The sequence below is a fragment of the Pleurodeles waltl genome, chromosome 6 (assembly GCF_031143425.1).
Source record: "Pleurodeles waltl isolate 20211129_DDA chromosome 6, aPleWal1.hap1.20221129, whole genome shotgun sequence".
Taxonomy (NCBI): domain Eukaryota; kingdom Metazoa; phylum Chordata; class Amphibia; order Caudata; family Salamandridae; genus Pleurodeles; species Pleurodeles waltl.
In genome coordinates this window covers 42,062,190-42,086,871 of record NC_090445.1, presented here as the reverse complement: position 1 = coordinate 42,086,871, position 24,682 = coordinate 42,062,190, and the positions used below count along the sequence as shown (strand labels likewise).

The following is a 24,682-nucleotide window of genomic DNA, read 5'->3' as shown; positions in this document are numbered from 1 at the left end:
TATGAGAGCTGTAGTGTAGAAGGCAGCCGTATGAGAGCTGTAGTGTAGAAGGCAGCAGTATGAGATCTAGAGAGTAGACAGCCCCTATGGATCAGACAAAAACCTTAACTGAGGCTAAAACAGGAGAGACAGGAATAGACAGACGACACATTTTAGAGCAATGATAGTTGGAACATAACACATATTTGAAATAGTTGAACACAAACCAACATGGCCATTAACGGATCACAAAATAGTTTATTTGCATGTACATTATTTCGTGCTTTATGTTGCAAGTTAAAAAGTGGCAGCATGTAACATTTCATCATAACCCGTGGTCACATGCTCTCATGGAATGTAGTGAAAAGCACAGCTGTGAGAGCTCTACAACAGCTCTTGCAATCGTACTATCTCCTTCCCAGACCAAAATCAGTGTCAAATCATGCACCAACTACTGGTTTTAGCATTCCAGTTGGAGACAAGAGGTTGCGATTCACTAAAATCATCAGAGTTGAGACCCCCACCACAAGACGCGCTTACACAGAAAGCCGCATTTACTCATCCACTTAGCACATACCAAGAAAAGGCAGTGATTGGTTGTCTTAGGGTGCCTATAGCAACTTTCACGCAGACAGTACCTTCCCCAATGCACAAAAGCAAAATAAATTACCCACAATTAATAAATAATTTACCAGGCAGTGAATTCTCATTGACCCCAAGAAACTTTTATAAAAATTGACTTGTTTAATCTATTACAAAGAAACTATTTAAAATTCCCATTGTATATGCTTGGGTAACTCGCTATAGACATGAGATAACTTTGGCAAAGTGCACTTAAAAAAGATGAACAACCTGGCCTGTTTCAAAGCATTAAATGCATCAACAAGTCGACTTCCTCCCACTACAAATCATTTTGACTATGAAGGAGGTTTGTGCCACACCTGTGACTCTATCCCAAATATGTGTTAAGTGCTTATGCTCTGATCACCTTCTTTACCATGAGCTTGAAGAAGAGTGACTTGTTATAGAGTGTTAATGAGTGTGTCAATTCAGTGGTGCAACCCAACAGAGTAGTGTCCCACTTCAATTTGCAGTTTCCAAACTGGAGAAGCATTTTCTGTTTCAATAACCCATAACCTCCGCGTGGAGGCTGGCAGTGTTACTTCAACGTCCTGACATACATGTGCCTTCCCGATGACTAACTGCAAAATGGAGAGGTGTGCCCTGCTGTAGTGCCCAAGTGCAACTTAAACACTAGTGTCTTTTCAAACATATGAATCATAGCCCATTCCCAATGGGGCAGTCAAATATGTGCATTAGTGACCCATCACCAAAGGTTCACTTCAACACAGTGACCAGCATCACTTCTAAATGATCAACTAGAGAATTTTCCCTTTTACCACATCCCAAAGACTTACCCAGACTTGTGCCAGATCCAACAACTTAATTATGGAAAAGAAGCTGTAACCAAAAGGTTACTCAATGTGTCAGAAGCGAAACTAGTTTCCTAGCCCCTGAGCACCACATCAGCATTTGCTGATGTAAGGAAAAAGGCCACCTGGACACTGTATTTAGCATCTTGTGCCAGTGGCCTACTGGCATGCTATTAGTCCATCCCACTGGCATCTGTGACCATTTAGAGCCAGATTCTCTCTGCAGATCCACCATAATTGGAGATGGAGGTACCCTTCTGGTAAACCTAACACACCAAAGAGACTGGTGAGCCCACCCATGGCCTTGTGTTAACAGAGAGAACAAAGGAACAAAGTCCCATCTAAAGAGGATGTACTGGTGTTGGGAACAACAATGACACATGTAGATCCTAAAAGGAAGAGTGAACCCAATGTAGATTCTGAAAGGCAGAGTGAATCCAAGGTAGATTCTGAAAAGAAGAGTGAATCCAAGGAAAAGTCACAATTGGAGTTATTTTCTCTCTTGGTGAGGGCAAGGGTCTAGAGCAAGCAGGTCTGGAAGCACCGGAGGAATCGAAGAAGACCTTCACACTGGTTCTCCCAATCCTGCTGGGAAGGGTGGTCTCTTTGGCAGTGTTGCTCATTGCCTGCGGCATGAAGTAAGATACACTAGATTAGTTGATTGAGTTGTATATTGCAAACTGTTACTTGAACTTAAAGACTTTGAACAGAATCATAAAAAGATGGATGCTTTCAACAAATGACCAAGAGCCACAAGAGAGCATTGGGTACAAGGGCTGTGTTTTCTCACTGGTTTGTAAAATGTGGCCTAACAAAGAGGCTAAATTGGGGAAAACGGGACAGACCACTTAATAGCTGAGGCAAACATCCACAATCCCCAAGGAACCAGAGGAAGCATCTTGTTCACTTGCACGGGCTATAAAGGACCTTGACCCAAGGAAGTGAAAGTTATAAAGGTAGTTGTGAGCCAACTAAGACAGAATGTCCAGATCTGAGAACAGCAGTAGGTGCCCAACAGCCTTCTCCATATCGTGCAGAAATAGATTTTCAGGCGTGTTGGAGACTTCGTGAGAGAGTTGGGCCACTAAAGGGACAACGGGTCTGGTGCAGGTTTGGTTACATTCCTGGAACTGACCGACAAGTGGGGACACATTGCGGCCAGAACTGGACTCCAGGGGAAGGCAATGCCTGAAGCACCCGCTGATGACTGACCTCAGGGACTGCATTTTGTAAACAACCACCAACCCATCCACAGTGAAAGTCAGGAGGAGGTAATTACCGTTCTGTTTGTTCAGACTTCAGGCTTTATTACTGTGCTCTGTCTCAGGGCTTCACGCAACTTGTCCTGCAGCTTCCCAATAAGGCGGTCTTTTTCCAAGGAGTCTTGAAGAAATTTCTGATCAATGGGAAGACAGAAAAGTCAGATCCGAAACTGAAAACACTGGCAGCCATGCGGGAGCACACGGCACTTCCACCTAAGTAATAGTTTTAATGGTCAATTGAAGACTATTTCAGTGGTTACACATTTTTCTACTATGTTTACTGCATATATCAGATTTTAGTGGGTTATATTGCTGATTACTGGTTACTTGTAATGGCTGACTTCAGAGAGTAAGCGCTTTGAAACTAAAATTCATGCATTATGTGCTATATAAATAAACGAAACAAAAATTTGTTACACTCAGTCTCTCCGGCAAACTCACCATAAATGTATATACTGCTTTCTCAATCTCTTTCCAGAGTCCATCTGCATTTCCTAAGTGAACTGTCTAGTTCTTTCTGTCTTTTTGCACTATCTTCTGACCGATCCCCTCACCCCCTTCCTGCTTTCTTCTCAACTCTTTGCTTAGGACATCCTTCTTTTCCACTATTGAATCTGAATTTATTGAATCTGAATTTATTTCTGAAACCAGCAGTACTCCTTCTCACCTTAGCTTAAGTTCAAGTATTCCCCGTTCATACCCTCCTTTACCACCCACGTTCTTTCCATCTTCTCTCCTTTGAGACCTCCACACTTCCCAGCGTCTTCACGCGCCATCTCTCCTATTACACCCTCCCAATTAATTGCCCCTCGTGCCACAGTAACTAATTTCAGAAAGGCCCAGGAGAACTCATTGCACAAGGCCAATGACTAAGCGAAGACTGAGCAAGTTCAATGTTACAGGAGGCATTGGAATTGCCTGCTTTGAAGGGACTTGGAAGTCCTACACACATATGCAGCTTTTTAGCCATCTAAGGACCTTACCAGCTTCCACTACATCTTCAAGTCTATCCTTTGTTTACAACCCCCAGCCTCTCGTTGTGCTTCAAGGCCTCACTACACTCTACCTCAGTGCACCTTTGACCCGAGGTCTCCACCTACACATCCTCCTGGGTCTCCCTTAGGCCACCGCTACCTCAGGAGTTCTGTAATCTACAGGCCTCATCCAATGTGCCTTGCTTCAGCCTACACAACTCCCACAAAAAAAGCAAACTGTAGGAGGGACATAGCAAAATGAATGAACAACACTTGTCCCACACTGTGGTAGGGCGACAAACATTTCACAGGTATGGATTACCCCCAACCCCGCCTGTACCATGATAGTATGGTCCTTTTCATCCACCAGGCAGGCAAGGCGGCTCAGCTCACACATCTTTTCCTGGGTGGCGTTCGAGTCCTGGCTTCTGCGTTTGCACAGCTCCTGTTCCTTGGTCGCCAATCGATGCCGCAGATCTTGGGCCTCCAGCCTTTGGGATTCCAGAGTTTGGTTAAAGTTCTGCAGTTGTTCCTAGATGTCAGAAGAGGTGGACACAGGTTAAAAAAACATAAGTTACACCTGCAGAGTCGCTTTCTCTGATATCATTCAACACCAAAACGTTCTTTCACATGGAAAATGTAACATTGCACTGGACGATCAGCTGGAAGGAAGTGATGCAGCAGGGAAGAAAAGATGTTCCTGATTACGCCAACTTGATCTCCAGCGTTCAAGCAAAGAGGTCATGTGCTGCTTCTGTTCTTGGTGATCTTTCAAGTGCGGGCCCTGAATGATAACTGGAGCCAAAAACATATATTTTCGTTTATCACATATTTACCCTTTTCTCCTGAGCTGCCCTCCACTTTGGGGCCAACCTATGAAATATGATTCTGTAGGTGACAAAAGGGCTATATCCTGACAATTAGCATGAGTAAAGTTGCAAACCAAAAATATTTATTTGCACATACTTCCCAACAGCCTTTACCTGGAATATTTTATTTTATGGTTTTATTGTTGCTGCTGTAATTGAGCTACAGCTTGCTCACCCTGCCCTCTTCTGACGTCACTTCCTGTAATAGAAGCTGAAGGCCTTCCAAAAAACAGACGGGCAGCACCAAGTAAAACCAATTCTTGCAAAACTTAAAAATCAATGCAAGTAACTTTAATTGATCATTAGCTTCCTGCCAGTATCCCATGTTTTTGGTAGATGGTGGCTTCCTAGAACCAGTACGTTTTTACCAGCCGGGGTCCAAGAGAAAGCTCTGCAGCATCAGTTGAAAGAAGATGTGTCGGGAGCAGGACCCTGGTAAGGCCTGTAATTCAGGGGCACTGCAAAAGCTGCCAGACATCCACACCCTCCTCTTGGACCGCTTTGCCTCACTCTGTGAAACAGTGCCTGATATATGCCCTCAGCAGTGCCAAACCTGCCAGTGTCAAGATACAGCACTCTTTGTCAACATCTTGTGTGCCAATGGCTGGTGCCATTACTCCTGCCAGCACCCCTGGCATCCTGGACTGTGACTACTGCCAGCCCGTGATACACAGAGGAAATTTGTGAGGTACTTTGGTACTCACGAACTACCTGGAGTGCATCAGCTCTGGGTTTATTGGGTACCACCCTTCTAATGATGTGAATAACACATGGTTACTCCATCCATTATAAGTCACTAGGGCCACATTTTAATACTGTTTCCAAACAGGCTCTTGCTTTTTCATTTTTGCTGTGCAAACCTGTAAATCATATAAAGCAAATGTACTACACATTAGGACTTAATTAGAACAGCCAATAAAATCTAAAGGTACAGAATATCCCCGAGTGTAAATATCATAAAGGCTCAATGCCTTTCCGGGCATTTAAAGTATCTTTCATTGAGTTACCATCCCTGTTAACCATTCTGAATTCTTGATTTCAGTTGTCCTCCAGCCACAGAGCCAACAGGAATCAGGGGCACTGATTAGTCAATCAAGACTTTGATATGGACAGTTCAATAATTCTGCTTAGGCACAAAGATTCTAAATTCAGTTGTATGTGGTACAAGTCTGGTCACCTTGAAAGGACTAGAGGATTTCACATAAAACCAGCAATAGAAGGGAGCAGCCATTTTGTGTTGACGTAGTGGTTGCACTAGCGTTCGCTTACCGCAAGCAGTTCATCTTTTTTAGCCACAGCGATGAGAAGCTTCTGGACTTCCTGTTGATGAACCAAGTTCTGTTGAGACTTTTCCTCCTGAGCTCGGAGTAGGAGCCTTTCCTTCTCCTGTAGCTGACTGACGAGGAGCCTGGAGGATGGCGGTGCCTCCGTACTGCTCAGATCTTGACCAATCAGCGAGTCTGCCAGAGCCTGGAGAGATTGGAAGAGAACACAAGATCTAAAGAAAGAAGCCTCACGTGCCAAGAGGTGAAGTGGCAGCTGTGTCATGATGTGACTTCAAGTGGCGATATAAGTGAATTACACCCGGGCTATAGCCTGCCATCTGGTGGTGAGAAGCAGGAACGTCTTCCCTGCTCTTGTCTATTAGAACATTGGAATGTCGGGAGTTCCACTGGAGACGATGGAGTGCTCTGGGCTTTTACTGGCTGATATAAGCCCAGAGCTCCAACATTCCAATGTTTGTCTTCATGTTTTTCCCTTTTTTAATTTAGAACATTCTATCCTCAGTGGGTGAAATGTTCTAATAGCCCCATAGCCCTTCTACCTCAGGCTATACCAGTTGTTAAAGGCCCTCTCCCTTGTTATAGGCCCACCTGCGTCTCAGGCCCATAACCTGGGTTCAAGGCCCTTAACAACCGGTATACCCCTGGGCAGTGGGCTGTAAGGCTACAGTGTTGTATAATTAAACCTCATTTGAGAAATTAGCTACCATTTAGTAATAAAGAATGAAAACTCTAGTTAACATACAGTATTTCGAAAAGTGAACTGGAGTTTGAAATTTATTGATTAGAATCTTTATTTGCCATTTACAGATCAGAAACAGAATATTGTAGTTCTAGTGGCCTCAAACTTACATTACCACAATATCTTCAACACCACACAATTTCCAGTTCCCTTTAACATTCTACATTCTTCATCTTGTGGTAGTGCCCGACTGGTTTAAAGGTGGTTGGTCAGATCCCACCTACAATCTAGAATTATCACTTATGAGATTCCCCCAGATCCTAGACATGCTATATGGTTCTCCAATCCCCTGAGGCACTGTCTCCATCACTAGCCTGGCGCTGTCCCCCTGGAGAGCTGCACTAAGACCCATTCAATGGGCAAACGTACTCACAAAACAAAATCCCCTTTGGTATGGTACCTGGCTCAGTGAATTCACAAAACTACAGGAACTTAAAAGATGGGACCTTATAGGGCTATCGCTACTGGGTTCATATGGATAGGAACGCACATGAAGTCGTTCCAAGATCTTCGTAATAAATATGCACGATGACACGCTCTCGATGCACAAGTCCCGCACACTGACCTAATCCTGCATTTTAGTCCTTTAGAAGCTAAACTCCTTATGGGTTCAGTGGGGAGGGGTGAAAATATCCCAAATCTATTGCATACTCCTCACGAACACCCCAGGCAGCTTAGATCGACTTGGAGCCCACTGGGAAGGATGGGTGGGCCCTCTCGAAGATGACGACAGGAGAGATGTCCAGATGGCACCCAGAACTCTCACTATCCCCTCAACTGTGGCTGATTCAAACCTATTATTTACACAGTGCTTATTTGACACCACAGAAATTACACTGGGCGGGTCTACTTTCTGAACCTGGCTACCCCTGATGCAAAACCACCCAGACGACTTATCATATGGCTTGGGTATGCCCTGAGATGCAAAGATATTGGTCTGCTATTACAGTGGAACTCACCGAGACCTTGGGTTGGGAGGTTCCCCTATCCCCCCTGGTGATTCTGCTGGGGGTCCAGGAAGGCGAGGAGGGCACAAGGACTGAAAACTCTTTACAACAGCCCTACTGATTGTCAAGCGTGATATCGCTGCTCACTGGAAAAACCTTCTTCCCCCTACCTTGAAGCAGTGGGGCAGAGGAGTCGACTGGTGTTCTCAACCCGAGAAAGCGGTTTACGAGGCTAGGGGTTGCCCTAGGAAACAAGGTTGTGTGTGGGGGGATGGCTGGGACAGATCCTGTAGAGCTGAAATGAAGGAAGTGGGAGCATCGGATCTAGAAATATCACGTGTTCACAAACTATTGTGCCTCAGGTTTAATTGGTTAAAGTAACTATCCAGTGATTACATGTGGAATGTAACCTATGTGTCCTTCTATACAGATGCGAAAATTCAATAAAGTTTGTTAATTTAAAAAAAAAAAATCTACATTCTTGCCTCTTTGCTTATATATTGTCTTACTATCTTCTCCTAAGGGGGTGCAATAGGGGACTAGCCATTTCGCAGGAAGACTGTACACAAAATGGCTATGTAAACCGACTGAGTAAAACACTCTTGAGGGGTGAATGCCATCATCTGTGTAGCTTCTAAGAAAACTCACCCCTGGGTAATTCCCACGCATTTAAGGAAAAAAGAAATTGTAACTGAAAGTAGGGCTTCCTCCCAGTAGGCATATTAGTGCTAAAACGATTGTCATTCATTATTTTTAAAACTCTTCATAGATTACGAGGATCAAGAAGCCCCTGGCATTCCTATTATGTCTATCCACATTAAATTGGTGGATTCCCTACAAGGTATCTTCTATAGGGAAACCCCTTCCAAATCGAGACCAGCTGATACCCCCCGAAGGGATTGGTATAATCAAGACTGTGTGCGAGCAAGATCTAATCTAAACAAGGCTGTAAAAAACTCTACTCAAGTGGCTATTAAAGAGGCCCGACGTAGGTATGCTAACGCCCTGAAACAAGCAAAAAAAGACTGGGATAATGAGATATGGCAGAAGCTGCTTGCAGCAGTCAAATACAAAGATGATAGTTCCTTCTGGCGGCTGTTGACCTCTAGTGCGAAAAGGGGCAATGATGATATCGGTATGTATATACAGCCCGAAAGATGGGTGTCCTATTTTTCTGGAATATACGCTCTGCCCGCACCGCAAGCTCCGGTGGATCCTGGATACGATGAGTGTTGGGCTGTTAACATGACCTCAACTGAGAGCATGGTTTTTACCTTAGCCGAAACAATAGCTGCAATCAATTCTTTGAGGCCAGCAAAAGCCCCTGGTCCAGATAAGATCCCAGGGGACCTGTTTAAATCAGAACCAAAGATATGGGCATGGTACATCAATTTATTGTCTAATGCCATAGCAGCTGGTAGCCCTATTCCAGATTCTTGGCGTGGCGCAGAAATAATACCGATTTATAAAAAGGGTGATGTAGGTTCACCTGCAAACTACCGTCCAATCAGCCTTATTGACATCCTTCAGAAGACGTTTGCTAAGCAAGTCTTAAATATGCTTATCGATTGGATCCAAGACAACCAAATCTTATCCCCCTTACAGGCCGGTTTTCGGCCCAAAACTAATACCATGGACCAAGTCTTCAGACTGTCATTATTATTTTGGAAGTATGTCACTCTATCCAAGCAAAAACTTTGTTGCCTTTGTAGATCTGAGATCTGCATTTGATCTTGTCCCAAGAGAGAAACTTTGGGGAGTATTAAATAAAATCGGTACCCCAGGAAACTTAGTGCATTTAATTAAAAGATTACATGAAAAAACATTTGCACAAGTTAGATGGGGTAATCAGGGGGAACTCACCGATAAAATAGAGATTAGGAGAGGAGTGCGTCAGGGCTGTGTTCTTGCCCCAACGTTATTTACATTGTTTATCAATGAGGTGGTGCAAGTCGTTACCAACTGCCAAAATGATGCTCCATCCTTGAATAACCATAAAATTCCAATTTTGCTATTTGCTGATGATTCCCTCCTGATCTCCAGAACTCCTATGGGTCTCCAGGTACTTGTGGATAAGTTTAGTTCATTCTGTGTTGACTGTGGGCTTGAACTCAACCACAGCAAAACCAAACTCATGACCCTGGGCTGTGGTCCCACAAAGAGATACTCAATTTTCTATAATGGAACCCCCCTAGGTATGGTAAGCTCCATAGATTATTTGGGGGTGAGAATTAGCAACAACCTGTATTGGGGGCCCCAAATCGATAAAAGCTTAGCTCTTCTGGCACAGAGATCTGGGGCCATTTTACGCTTCCACAAGTCCACCTCTGAGAGAGTGATTACTCCAACTATTAAAATTTACCGAGCAAAGGCACAGAGCGCTGCCGTCTATGGGGCAGAAATTTGGGGGCCCTCGAACATTGGCAAGCTAGCAGTGGGGGAAAACAACTTTGTAAGGTCAATCTTGGCCTGTCCTCGCAGTACCCCACTGCTGCCAATGTTCTGGGACCTCGACCTACCACGCATTTCAGATGTAATTGCCCTACGACCATTGCTTTTCTGGGTCCGTGTATGGACCACCCCTGAGCTATCCACATACAAGGAGTCTATTCAAGACATTCTAGACAGACCAAATGTACTTAACATTTCCTGGTTTAACCACATCTCAAAATGGTTTCATAGATTGGGTATTAGTGAGTTTTGGAGTCATCCAGAAAGTATAAGGAAGGATCAGAAGAATCATCTGAAAACTGTTTACTGGATACATGTCAGGGAAAACTATCTGCTGTGCACAACACACAGCAGATTGACGTCACAATTCTTTGACTTTAAATGGTATCCATATTTGGAACCATTTATGGATACAATTCTTGATCCATTAAGTAAGAGTCTATATATTCAGTTCAGATATGGTTGTCTGCCTCTTAAGTCCTATGGCAGTACGCAGAGTACGATCCCAAGTCCTGACACTTGCCCGAGCTGCAATCAAATTTCGGAATCTATTGTACATTTCATGTTTATATGCCCTGCTTATTTGATTGCGCGTCGGAAGTGGTTACGATCTGTGTGCAGTAATATGGGGACAAGACACTGTATTGTTGCCTTAAGGATCATGATGAGGGAAACTTCTCTCCCTCCATCTTGTGCGGTCAGCAAGTATATTGTAGCTGCTTGGCATATACGTACAAAACTTTTGGGGAAACAATGATGATGAGGACCAAATGCTTAAAGTGTTTTAGCTGCCAAATTTTAAATACACACCTAGACTGAAAGAAAACCCCATGTTTAATTTAAATGTTAGGTATTAGGGGGTTAGGTGTCTTTTTTAAGGAAAATAATTTTATGTGTTTTAAGGCTGACATATATGTTTTTATCTCTTTCTTATCTTTTTTAATCTAACTCTTATTTGCTCTTTTATTTAAACGTTGGTTGTTTTGCTTTTATGGTTGAAAGTAACCGAATAAAGCTATGTGTTGATGATGATGGTCAAAAAGAAATTCAGGGACATCCTGAAACATTTCTTCAAAGGAAATTTGGTACTGCGGCTGTACTAGTCGGTTTACAGTTACAGAAAAAAAGGACAAGCGATTAACGTGTTACCACTTTAAAATTATATCAAAGCATGTCAAGATATTCATTAAAACAATAAAAAAAAAAATGGGAAAAGCTGAAAAGCTGAAGGTAAGGAATGTCAGAATAAAAAAAGAAAAAAAGAAAAAAAAAAGCTCTCTTTGGGGCACATTTAAAATAAAGTGGTGCATAGCAGCGCAGTAAGTGACCTTGTTGTGCTGTCCTGCACCACAGGGAGAGGTCAGAAATGGACCGTACTTACTTAGAACATACTGTGCATTTCTGTCCCCTCCCCCTGCGCTGCCCTCTTTTGGCTGCCTACCGGCAATGCAGGCACCCTTGCTCTATGGCGCAAGGGTCCCTGCGTTACATGTAGTTTGTTTTTGTGCAGGAAACCCATGGAAGTGTTTTCCTCTTTCTATAGGTGCTGCAGAATGCAGCACACATCGAAAGGAGAAACAAGCATTGACAAAACCAAGAGGTTTTGCCTCTGCTAATTCTATTGGTTTTGTCAATGGTTAGTTAGATATGTCACACAGCAGCGTGAGCTGCTGTGCAACACAGCTTAAAGTGTAAATAAAATAAAAAGTACTATAAGCGACCAGCTTTCACCACGTCATAGGGCTTTTATTTTTTTTATTTTTAACTTTAAGCCACAGCAGCTCACAGTGCTGTGTAACATGTTTTTAAAAATGAAAGCGTTCCTGCATAATGTAAGTGGTGGCCGCGTAAAGTAATCCAAAACCTCCTGGTTGAGTTTGCACTATATAAAAGCACCCCAAAAAATAAATAAAAAACATGTTACATAGCGTTGTAAAATGTTTTTTTTTTTTTTTATTACTTTTGGTGGGGTGCTTTTATATAGCGTAATCTCAATCCGTAGGTATGATAGTGCTCGGCATGAGCATCACTAACATTACAGAGGAACGCTCATTTTTAAAAACAGGTTACACAGCAGCGCGCGCTGCAGTGGCCTAAAGTAAAAAAAAAAAAAAAAAATGTAAAAAACCCTATGACACTGAACGCTGAGCGCGTCTTACTGCGTAGTTTTTTAAACTATAAACCACGCTGTAGAGCAGCTAGCACTCCTAAATCAACTGCGACGTAAAGGGGAGAGGCCGGCCTTGGGTGAAGCCCATGGTTTTGAACCATTTTCCGATCAACACTGTAGCATTTGGACATACAGCCCTCCTCTTTGCTTTTGTAATTAAATAAATCCATTCCTATTTTATTCCATTTTAGGTGGGAGAATACTAAGTGAAAGGGACGGGCAGGAGAGCAGAATAGAAGGAAGGGGCAGTGTGTCAGAATAGAAGGGCAGACATGGGGATAGAGAAAAGGGCCAATGGACAGATGGTAGGACAGATGACAGGGATAGGGAGGAGGCATTAGGAAAGAGGACAGACAGGAAGACAGAGGAAATGGTCAGACATCTGTACAAAGAAAAAGGGACAGAACGAGGTGGGAAAAGAAGATAAATGGAAGCTGAGAAAGGCTGGGAAACAGACCCATCTCCAGGAATTTTTATTTGGATGGGCTAAGGGGTGCATGAGGGTGGGCCTTTGCAGGCCAGTTTGTGGCTTCTGGGGGTAGCCTACAAGCCCTAGATTACATCATATCGACTTCAAAACATGACTGCACCACGATTCAAAGGATACCTTCTGTGTGTATACATTGCATGTAGAGTTGAAGGGTATTTTAATTGCCACACTGCTCCCTTTGTTAAAGTTTTCCCCCTCCTATTCATTTAAAGCAATACTTGTGCACATTCCTCATTACCCCGAGTTTCTGGTTGACCGCCCTGAAGATGGACTGTGCCAGCGCCCACAAGAATGCTGGAGAGAGCAGATACACACTAATGCCAGACCTTCTACTGGCTTGCTCTGAAACTCTGGAATTTCTGTCTAGATGAGATAAAGTCTGGCTCTCAACTTCTGTGTGTGGTAGCAGAGAGGACTGGCCATTTATCTCGTTGGGCATTTCCCCACGAAGAGGTGGGTCTGAGGCCAATAGAGGCCTGCCTCTGAAGGGCCAGGGCTGCCTCCAGCAGGACCTTGGTGGAGGTCGGCAGGCCGGTGAAGGCTCGAGCCAGACGTTTGGCTCAGCTCAAGGTCCCCCCAAAACAAATCGAGCTCCCATGGTATAATGTCATATGCCAAGAATGAAAGGCAACACAGTAATTTTATATGCACAACTGGAGAATGAGATATGCATCTAGTGACTGAATAGCACAATGTGAAACTAGAAAACCTGGGATCTATCCCAGCTTCCCCGCTTGACCAAACTGTGTGAGCCTAAGTGAATATTTATTTCCACGAGTCTCTTGTTTTCGTGATAGCATCAGAGGGCACCTTCAAATACATGTGTTCAGGATATGCACTATAAAAAAACCTTTTCTGTTTGATTTAATCTATAATGGTGCTCCACCTGCACTAAGAATCTAAGCCACACATAGGGCACATATAATAAGGGCATAAATGATTGTTGATAGTCAAAAATCACTTTTAATAAATACCTCTCAATCCAGTGATATAATCTGATGCACTAAAGTGCTCTTGCTTGTCAACGAAAAGCACTTTTTTAATGTTGAAGAGATCTTATCTAATATTACATGAGATTTGTTGCAGAATTTACATGCCAAACCTTTTCAGGACTCCGCTCATTCCCAGGCTCGTAGGCCCAAGCCAAGCGCTTGGCTCATCCACTTAATTTGTTGGCTCACCCACCTCTGGAGCTGGGCCCATGCGTCTAGCCGGGCCTGTCTCGGGCCCTCCTCGTCTCTACGGAGCTTTACAAGGACTTGTAAGATGCACTCTTTTCCAGGTCTCTTCCTAAATGTTAACCCAAAAAAGTGATTTTCCCTTTTTAATGTCAGGAGAAGATTTCAGAGGTGGTAGTATCGGGTGAGCAACACTGTTCAGGATCCCTCTGTGCCAGTCTTTAGAGATGGATTCTCTCCAGTACTACGTCCACCTAACCAAGGACTCTACAACGCACCCCCTTCCAGCCCTGATCATCCGCTTGGCTAGCATTGCCCTCCCATGTGCCCAATCTCACAGCTGACCTTAGGCCCCAGACTCTTAACAGCCACCATCCACCTCCACTTTCATTATCCCCTTACTGTTGCAATATTCACAAGGATTGTTATTAGGCTAGGGTTGATTTTTTAATGTCCCTGTAGGAGATCACCCAAGGTCATACTTAAAACAGTAAATATAAGGAGAACACACTTTAAAATGTGTTCTATAGTTCACCTATGACCCACCTGATAACTAAGAAACAAAAACAGAAAGGTCATGTTATAATGAAAACATTTTTTTTTTTTTTCTTTTTACACAAATTATGTATCATGGCTGGGTCTTTGCAGATTCCTGAAAGGTGAACAAGTGGCCAGGCACTGCAAGGGTCTTTTACCTACTTGGAACTTCAAAGTCGACCTCTGCCTCACAGCACTATCTCACAAAGCAGCTCTGCAGGTTCAGGGAAGGTGTCGCTCTTCAGCTTATTCCCTCCAGTGCTGAAGAGTAATAGGTAGAAAAACAATGCTCGGCTGCCAACACGGAGGATTTTTTTTTTTAATTTGTATGGTAATTTTTTATTGACTTTGATGTTTTCACTGGAGGGCCATGAGTCATGTTTGGGTGGCCCTGGTCCACCTGCTAGAACTGGGCCTATTGGGAAATGGTGGATAGGGACTTGAAGTGCCGTAAGAGGTGCACAGACAGTTTTTCAATTGCGGGGTTTGGGGGCGGTGTAGGAAAGAAGGGGGAAGCCCATCGCAGGAGCGACTGACGGGCACACAAAGCTTCCTTAGGGTCAGTCACAGACACGCCTGGCAGATTAGCTTTCAGGGCAGCGCCAATGCGATCTACAGCCTCAGCCATCCACGTTCGATGCCTTTAATTCTTTTTTTTTTTTTTTTTTTAAATCACATTTGATTCTAGTCTCTTATCAAACTGGCACAGCAGACTGTGCCAGCTTGCAGCAGACGTAACTCCTTTAGGGCAGGGGAGAGTCGCCCAACCTGCTGCCAGCGCAGCAAAAATGAAAAATAAAACGGTATTAAAACCATTTTTTTTTTTTTACAGTTTTATTTTTTAAAACGGTATTAAAACAATTTTTTACAGTTTTATTTTTCAGCGCAGTCAGCCAGCCCGAGCCAAGTTTTGGGGCGGGGCCATCACTGCTGACTGGCAGCAGGGGAGTAGGAGTGGTGGGCACTCTAGTTTAAAGTGCGCATGTCACTTTGACCGGCTGTCTTGCCTCCCTGACATGCGCACTTTAAACCTCTCCACCCGAGCTGTCTTAGACAGCTGGGTGGAGAACAGGCACAGGCCTCCAGGATCTGAAGAATCAGCCAACCAGCACGCTCCAGCCAATCCTGATGCTTCTCTCATGCTGCCTGAGCATCACCAGTACAGCACCAGGATTGGCAGAAGGGAGCTGGCTCAGAGAACCCTTGCTGCCAGTCTGCAGGACGGCTAGAACTAGAATAGGTAAGTATGTTTTTTTTTTTTTTTTTTTTGCATTTACTGTGCTGTTTTATTTTGTTTTACACACTGCTACACAGAATGAGGAATTCCCTCTGCCTTTAGCCTTAACTCCAGAGCTCTTCATTGTGACCCGTTATAAACACGGTTTATACGGACCACGTTTGAGAGTTTGAGGGTTGGGCCTAAGGGCATTGCTGACCACCCCACCACTTTAAACAGGAAGCAGCCACCACTGACAGCATGACCCCAGCAGGGGGCAACCAGCACTGTGAAAATGACCCCCCCCCCACGACCCAATCACACAGAGGTATGCAGTCCGACCCAGGCTCCCTCGATACAAAGCGACACCCTTGTACAAAGTACATACAAGAGGCACACAAAAATGCAAATATCACATTTAATTATACATAAATAGCAGAAGGAAGTATGACAAAAAAGGTGGAAGGGTCACAGAAGGGATGAGGGAAGAAGTGTGAGAGAAGGAAGTGAACGAGCCAAGAAAAAAGAACACTACTGTGCATTATGTCTCAGTAAACATTGACAAAGTCAAGTAAATGCTTTGTTAATATATTTTTTTTGTGAGGGATGCTAGGGGTGAGGGCTGCAACAATGAAGCCACAGGTGCTGACACCTGGGGAATGTGAGGATATTTTCAGAAGCACAGTTACTCCATAACCCATGAAAATGAGAGTTGAGCATGAGTGCGGCAGAGCCCGCTCTAGCCATCCCCCCAGGGTGGTAGACAGAAGGCTGTTATCTGCGCCTCACTTTGTAAGGCCTTTACCTGCTGGCTCCGGTGCTCGGTGTCTGGGCAGTGTAAGGGGTAAAGCAGCACATCAATGCCGGAGAAGTTCCGTGAGCGCAAGCCCCCCCTTTTTTTTTTTTTTTTAAACTATGATCCTGTGCAGGAAGACAACAGAGCAAATGCACTCGTATGGAGTGAAGGCATGAAATTAATTTTTTTTTTAAGTATGTCGGAAGTGCACAGCTAGTGCAAGGACACTGGCTGCCAGCCACTGATTGCCAACCGGAAAGGGTACTTGGTCTAAGCTCCAGGAAACAGTAGAGGAAAGAAGAGAAGGAGTGCACGCTGATGACATCAGAAGCTGCTGCTGACCAGTGAGAAGAAAGAAAAGGGGAGTGACCAGCAAAGCCTATGCATGGTAAGTAATGGGAAATTTGTGGGCAGAGTGTAAGCCTGTTTCAAGATTTGTTTTCCAAATACAAAAGATTTCGCCACGGCGCAAGCGATGTGCAGGCAAAACCTAAGAACGAAGAGAAATAGAGATATTTCTCCTCGTTATGCCACCCTGTGGGGGCATACGATTTTGACACATTCCCAGGTTTACAGATCCTTGTAAATCTGGGAATGTGTCAAAACCCACGATGAAAACCCACTGCAACATCCATCGAACAGTCCCCTGATACAGAGTATGACAAAGGTGGACTTTTGAGGGCGGCTATGGTGAGTTACCCTCTCTAAAATAATCTAAATTGAGGCAAAAGTGATTTCCTCTTACACTTACTTGCACTATCACTGTCTCATGGAGCATTGCGCTAGAAGGCTTCAAGAAGTATTAATGTAAAGCAGTGCTTAGTTTGCACCACTCTTTGCCGGTCAGGCCTGCCAAAGGCAGAACCAACATAGCTACTAACTACTTCATTCCTACAAGTGTAGGAGCTTAAACTATCCCAGACCACCCAAAACTAGAAGTATGGTGTGGGTGGCAGGTGTTATTCATTTTTAATGCACATAGAATTATTAAATGCTGTTGTGCTCCTCTCAAAATTAGACAGACATCGCCACCATGTGGTGGACTGTCATTAGTGCCGGTGTTGAGAGTTAAGTGCTGGTGCTGAGCACCAGAAACCACGGCTCAAATTATGCACTGGGATAAAATTGCACAACTAATCCTATAGGCCACCAGTAACAGTCTCTATTACCTCCACATCACGGTTGCTACTGGTCAGGGCTTCCTGCAGAGATGTAATCATGGCGTCCTTCTCCTGCAGGGCATAGATGCGCATCCCGTCTCGTTCCTGTGCAGCCTGCTGAAGACTCTTGTATGCAGCTTCCAGCTTTGGGGTTGCAAACTCCTTCTGCTGTAGTACATCTCTTAAGGCCTGCAATGTCACAAAAAATGGAAGCGCTTGAAGTGATGTTCAAGAAAGAATTGAGAAAAGTATTCTTCAAAACCACGATAGAGTAGTTTATCACATGTCAGCCTTCACCTACTATACAAAGTTTACAATACTGTAAATTAACCATCTTTGGTAACTGCTATTTACTATGTCGTTACCACTGCTATTCCATATTCACTTCACTGCTACTAACCATATCCAGCAGTATTCCAATCTCCAATACCTGCTGTTCCACGTTTATTTTGTACACTATACATTATATATGGGATAAAGTACCCCCGCCATACAATATAAAGATATTGCAAGTCACAGAGGAGCCCCATGACCATACAGAGGAAGGGCATGGAACTGAAAGGTGACTTGGAATATCCTTTTAATATACAGCGGAAGCCATTTTGTTCCTTCTAGTGTCTTGCTATTTCATGTTAATTGAAGAAACGAAGAATAAAAACAAAATCTGCACTGTGAAATTAAACACACCAAAAAAGCAGTTAGTAATTTATGCCAAGACATACTAGCTTACAAAAATGCAGTGACTCAGAATGTGTTGAAACATTCTATTCTAGCTTTCCTGTGCTGATCACTTTTTATTTAAGAAAAACATATCAGAAGGAAAAAACCGTTCCTATTTTCCTGCTTTAAACTAAGTCTGTAATTATGCTCTGTGACCTGCTTTCACCCTGGCTGCTACCTCTGGTGCAGGCATTGTGGCATCAGGAATATAGCAAGCACAAAAATGCCAGCAATCGGTTTCACTAGTCATAAAGCAGTTGTAATTGTGCTCAGTGACCTGGCTTTGACACTATAGGTTGTCTCTGGCTGCAAGCACTGTGACATCACACCTCAGCTGTAACAGGTTACTGCAGTAGAGTAGCGGCATCATTTTATTATTGCAAATGGCTATTGGTGTGCTTTTTTTTTTTAAATTACAGGTGACCAGTGACGTCACCAGCATCCTGCAATGAGAAAATTAAAGGCAATTTCTATACAGAGATTGCAGGCTTCCATGTCTTATCACCATCTCTCTTGACTGCTGAACCAGGTTTATATCAACACAATTAACTATCTCTAATGTCTGGCCTAACTGGTTTCATACAACTGTTACTAGCCACCTATGGTGTCTACTAGTCTGTGTAACTGCGATCCCACAGCTAGTAACCCCATCCAGTGACTTCTATTCCATTTTTACATCTCGTTAACCCTCTCCCGTGCTTGCTAGTCCATATTTATAGCAGAGCTACTAACAATCTCCAGTGCCTGCTAATCAATTCTGAGATGTGGCCTGGCGGCTAGACCTTCCGGCTTTGCAGCCTTGGAACCCAAGTTCGAATCCCAGCCTCGGTGCTTGACTCAAGATCATGGGATTCTGGAAAAATCATTTAATCTCCCTGTGCTTAAAAATGTGAAATGTAATGGATGAATTGTAGTTGTGTAATCCCCGCCAAGTAATATAAGTGCTCCGTTGCTCCAAGGTTCCTGCTATTTAAATAGCAACACACACATGTAAAACTGCTATTTTTCTTCGGATATAATTGCATGCTGATATTACTGGCATTGGCCACAGTGGCGCTATGCAAAGTGATGGGGCCCCGGTGCAGAATGTGATGATGGGGCCCGGAGACCCCCAGATCGCACAGATACTCATTGGCCTTGTGCTGAAAGGCCCCCCTGAATGATTAGGCCATTCCTACCCTGCAGGGGCCTGCTCAGAAAAGGGGGTGGCTTTCCTGAGAATGTAACTATTTCTTATTCCATGCCATTGCACGCATTTTGCAAGGCATGCATGTCCTGGAGGGTGAGGATGGCCCCCTCTAAAAGAAAGAACCCTGGGGGGGGGCCTGCACCACAGGGCCTGGGGGAGGGGGGCTCCATCACACCCCTGATTGGCCATCTCCAATGACTGCTGCTCTATTCTGATATCACTGCTTTTACCCTTCTCTAATGGTTCTTATTCCATGTTTATATCAAGGCTGCTAACCATCTCCACTCATTGCTATTGCATAATATGTCTCAGCTATTAACCTACTCTAATGGCTGTCATTCCATGTTTATATCACTGCCTTCTCCATTAACTGCTGTTCATATTTATATCCCTGCTAGTAGCATTGTCCAGTGGCTGTTTTCCATGCTTATATCATTACTATTGAGCATCTGCTGTGACCGGCATTCCTCGTTGATAGTGTCATCATACAAACCCACAGGAGCCTGCTATCCCCAGTTATATCCCCATCAGTAACCATATCTAGTGAATGCTGCTCCCTATGTATTACAATATTAACCATTTTCTATTACTCCATCTATATATCATTGCTATTGGCCACAGACAGCTGCTCCCCTGTGTGTATTTCCCTGGACCTCCTGTGTAAGCTAGGCTATAAAGCATCTTCAGCCATTGCTATTCCATGTGTGCAAGACTGATGTGAAAAATAATTAAGACCTGCTCCTCCTAGGTTAATATCACTATTATAAATCTTCTGATGTGACTATTCTATGTTTATTTCACGGATATTAACTATGTCTAATGACTACTAATCCATGTTCAGTTCACAACTATTCACCGTCACCAGCAACTTCTTTTACATATCAGTTATCCAACTCTATCCAATGTATGCTATTTTTTTTTTTTTTTTTTTTAAATCACAGCCCCTCAACTTTGAGCTTCCATTTATAGTATATTATTGTTCAATGTACATATATTCAGCACATGTGACATGTTTTACGTTCCCCATTGCTCACAGTGATCATCTCTTCGTTATTCCGTAGCACGTCAGACAGGCGCGCCATGTCGCGGTCCTTTTCTCGCAATGCCTGCCTCAGCTGATCCGCCTCTTCTTCTTTTAATTTCAATGCCGAAAACTTATTGTCTGCCGCTTGCTGGTTCAACCAGACCCAGCAACAAGAGGACACGTAGACAAACAGGGAGCATTTGGTGAGAAGCCAGTATAAGAAGGAAAAGAAAAGAGGCATGCAATCTTTTAGCATTTAAAGTATAACTACATAGCACTAACATTCTTTCACGGGGCAAGGATGGACAGAGTTATAAAAGGAGCTAGCTCTATGCCTCCATGGGCCAACCACACTCATCTGGGGCATATGAGGAAGGCGAGTTCCACACAGGATTCGAAGAACACCACAGTGGTGGAGCAGTGACACCTGGTGGCTGGTCAAGTAATGGCTATGGGCTGATGTCCTAAAATGGCCTGCATTCTTCCTCTTGGTCACAGAGGTCAGTGCAGCGTCTGTCTATGGGGCAGTGACAACTGATGGCAAGTGAAGCAGACCAGTTCTTTCTTTCCCTTCTCAGTCTCTTCAGGGAGTTCCTTATCTATCTAGCCCTTCAGTGAACGGAGTGTGACTGGTGCAAGGCATGTGGGAAATAGGGGCAACCTCTATTTTTCATTTCCAATCAAACATGCAAACATCCCCTTTCTGCCACCTCCATCCATCCCAATCACACATAACCTCCTATAAGAATACATAGCATATAAGAGTTGGACATGCTCACCTGGAGGGCCAGGTCTCGCTCCTTCAGCCTCTGCTGCAGCTTCTCGATCAGGGCACCTTTTACATCCATCGAAGGTTCGTTCCCAAACCTCACAGCCTTCAACAGTCCAACACAGTCCTGGGTGATGGTACAAAAAGTAGGGCAGAGGGGCACATGTTATAAGCATAACACAAACAGAACGCCGAGGTCAGCAAGGATGATGGGAGGAAAAGGTTTGCTTTAGAGATTGAATGGAAGAGTTAGACCCCATTCTGAGGCCACGGGGCAGGCAGCAAGGAGCTGATAGGCCTCAACCGTGAGTGCGGAGGGTAATTCCCACTGATGTCCCAGGGCCAGTCCTATTAAGGCTCTGCAAACTGTGTCAAATACACCCCCTTTGACTCTTGACTCTCAGGGTAGCAAGGGTGACCATTCACAGACCTCTCAGACAGATGGTGTGGGGCGGCTTGAGCTCAGCACCATCAACCACACAACAGACACAATCATCGTAATGTCAAGCGCAGTGCCTCCTTCACAAGAAACAAGTACTTTAATCACACAGTTGCGCTAAATACTGCACAAATTCAATGATCACACAAGTCAGTGTTTTTGAGCCTGATCCCCTGCAGGTGTTACACCTGCCCTGTGTGCCCCCATACTAACTCCCAGGGGGTGCCCCTAGCTCTGAGTACCCCTCTTGTGAAATCAAGCTCACCCTTCCTCAGCGTGGGTGATATTGTTGGAGCCCTCAAGAGACACCTTGCAAGCAGAGGTGATCTTCCAGTGAGGGTTGCCCCACCTGTGTGTGCTGGAGGACAGATGCAGGCTGAGTATCAGCACACGTGCCACCCTCCGTTACAAAAGCTGCAGTGCCTGGGGCTGGTCGTGTTAGTGTTCTCCTGTTAGGTGATACGCTTCCACTCGGCTGATGGAGATGCAGCCTGTGGTCAGACTGAGGCCGCCTTATTGGTTACAGGTTTGACTGGACCAAAAGGAAAGTGTTGGTCTACTGCAGTCACTCAGTTCCAGTCCTCGCCCAGGCCGAAGGCAATCACACATTTGCAGCCCTCCACATTTCCAGCCTTTAGTGGTTGCCACCAGGAACCAAGATAGGAGAGCAGGAGGCCCACATTGAAGCAGGTCCTCCCTAGTTCACTCTCCAGTAATCTGCTCTCCTGCACCTCACACAGCCACTGGAGGGGAGCTGCGCCTTGCCAGTCTCTCCTTCTGGAAAGCCAGGCAGACTCCTTCCCTCTCTCAACGGGAAGGCAGGCTTTAAGTTTCTTTAGGGCTGATCCACAGCTTCTGCCGGAGAAATTCAGATTTCAGGTGATGTCCCCTCACTTTTGGGAGACTGGCTATGAGGCAGACAGGGCAGCTCTCCGTGTACCCTGCAGAGCGCCCCCTTCTTTGATCATGAAGACCTTGAATCAGGAACAAAGAAGGATGGTTTAGGTCCCACTTTGATGCACAACTTCTACACCGGAGATGTGGGTCCAGGGATTCCGGCTGTAGGGGTCCTCTGCAGGCTGTTCTCCAGACACGGCCTTTATGCAGAATGATGCTTCTCACAGGACGCACAAGTGAGAGGTACCCCATTCTGAAGCACCCACAGCAGAATCACAACGAGGTGTGGGGTTTCTGCACCTGGCTGCCATCAGCCAAAGTGAAGCAGTGATCAGGGATAGACAAAAAGGCCCAACCTCACCTATCACACCTTCCTTAACTCTCACAAAAGAGTCTGCAGGGTCAACCCTCAACCCTACACCCACAAAATTTAAGTTCTCAGGAAGACTCATCAGCAGATGCTTGTCAACAAAAAGGCCGCATGAAATTTTTAAAAGTAGCCCTGCCCCCATCCTCCTCACTCCAGTGTCTGGGTCTCCTCCCTCCGGATACAGGAATGCAGGCAATACACCTCCACTGACTGGAAGCACCATCCTCACCTCTCATGCTGTGTGAGGCCAGACCAGGGGTCTCCAAAATGGATCCACTTGGCCTCCATAACTCAAGCTCAGTCATACACAGCTCAATACTAATCATGTGTTACACTCTCTACATATGCACAAGATCGACATGCACATTGGATGCCCAAGCAAAGGTTTGGGCATACAGAGGTGGTCCATTAGGCATCACCCTTAGTGACACAGATAAACAGGTCTGGTCTCACTACTTATTTCGCCTTACATGTGCTATGTCGCCACAACCACTTTATGCGTAATACTCAAGATAGGAGCAGTAGTTCAACACCAACAATATAGGATAGCTTGGCCACTCCTCCATGTCTCACGTCATGTCTAGGACCTCACAAAGTCCAGCGTGACGCCAGGACCAAAATAAAAGTCTTGTGCACTCAGGGCAGGGAAAAATACCTGTTTACCATGCAGGGGACATTCCAAACTCAATGCAGCATTCCCTACTTGCTTTGTGTCACCATCCTTCCCATGACTGACATCCATGGACCCAATGGTCCAGCTACTAAGTAGCTGACATACTTCGGCAACGTACAATAATATGGTGATGGGATGGCTACTGAGGGATCATCTTCCCAGGTCACTTAGTGCAATGCACAGCACAACAAGTCCTCTGTGAAGTCGGGGCTAGCTCTATGGAGGGCCCTGCAACTTTCGTCAGGCGCACTTACTAAACCATAAACTAACTCCAGTCCCATCCTCTCATACCCTTTCCCTTGCTAGAACGTCCGCAGTAGAAATGGTTGCATTTCATCTCAGCACATCAGTAGACGTGCGGCTTTAACAGTATCTTGCAGCCTATCGGGAGTATGGTTATTCACATCAGGTAGTAGGAGGAAGGGGAGCAGGACAGTGCCCAAGATACTACTTCTGTTTCCTACTACTGGTGTCACTGCTCTGTGATGGCCTACCAAGCAGTGTCTAGAAGTCCCAGGTGAAACCTTGGGGAGCTGCGACTAGGAGTGTCAGGCTCCCTGGGCATGTGGGTGACCTTCACCAGGCCTAGACATAAAGACACATCAGCCCTTACATATCATCACTAACGGACGTGCTTTTCATTGGCTCCCTGTGGAGAAGAGAATCTTTTAAACCCACCTGCATGGTTCATCGAGCTGGAAACAACTTGGACCCTGTTTACATGCAAGGCAAGTTCCATAAATACCCTCTTATTCACCAACTTCACTCGGTGTCTCCAGCTTCCTGCCTTCAAGAAATCTCGCTGTGGGGGCTGCGAGTTTAGAAGTTAGGTGCTAAATTGTAGAATGATCTCCCTCGCTTTCTCAAACTTCCCAACCACCATTTTGCTTTATGGAAATCACTTAACTCCTTTCCTTTTGAAAACTTACCTCAGTCTTTCACATTGACTTGGTTTTGTGTTGGTTTATAGCGCAAGGACATCCTCAGGGGGGCGGGGGGGGGCGAAGGTATGAGATGGGATCACATCACATCCTGCAGAGGTGTTTATCCAAAAGGAGGAGATGGTTACCTGCATTTGGCCACTGTGCCATTTAGGGATGAAGCATGAGGGCAC

The 24,682-nt window shown here is 44.8% G+C and overlaps 1 protein-coding gene across 2 annotated transcripts in view; it reads right to left on the bottom strand.

Moving 5' to 3' along the window:
- Nucleotides 1-216: 216 nt before the first annotated feature.
- LOC138299137 (putative leucine-rich repeat-containing protein DDB_G0290503) overlaps nucleotides 217-24,682 on the bottom strand; it is a 149,403-nt gene continuing 124,937 nt past the window's right edge. For both annotated transcript variants that reach the window (XM_069237187.1, XM_069237188.1), the window contains exons 6-12: nucleotides 21,200-21,316; nucleotides 20,431-20,568; nucleotides 17,497-17,676; nucleotides 5,787-5,987; nucleotides 3,989-4,180; nucleotides 2,692-2,808; nucleotides 217-2,038 (exon numbers count right to left, since the gene is read on the bottom strand). In XM_069237187.1, coding sequence (XP_069093288.1) covers nucleotides 2,704-2,808; nucleotides 3,989-4,180; nucleotides 5,787-5,987; nucleotides 17,497-17,676; nucleotides 20,431-20,568; nucleotides 21,200-21,316 — 933 coding nt within the window. In that variant the 3' untranslated portion in view covers nucleotides 217-2,038; nucleotides 2,692-2,703. The remainder of the gene's footprint in view (nucleotides 2,039-2,691; nucleotides 2,809-3,988; nucleotides 4,181-5,786; nucleotides 5,988-17,496; nucleotides 17,677-20,430; nucleotides 20,569-21,199; nucleotides 21,317-24,682) is intronic.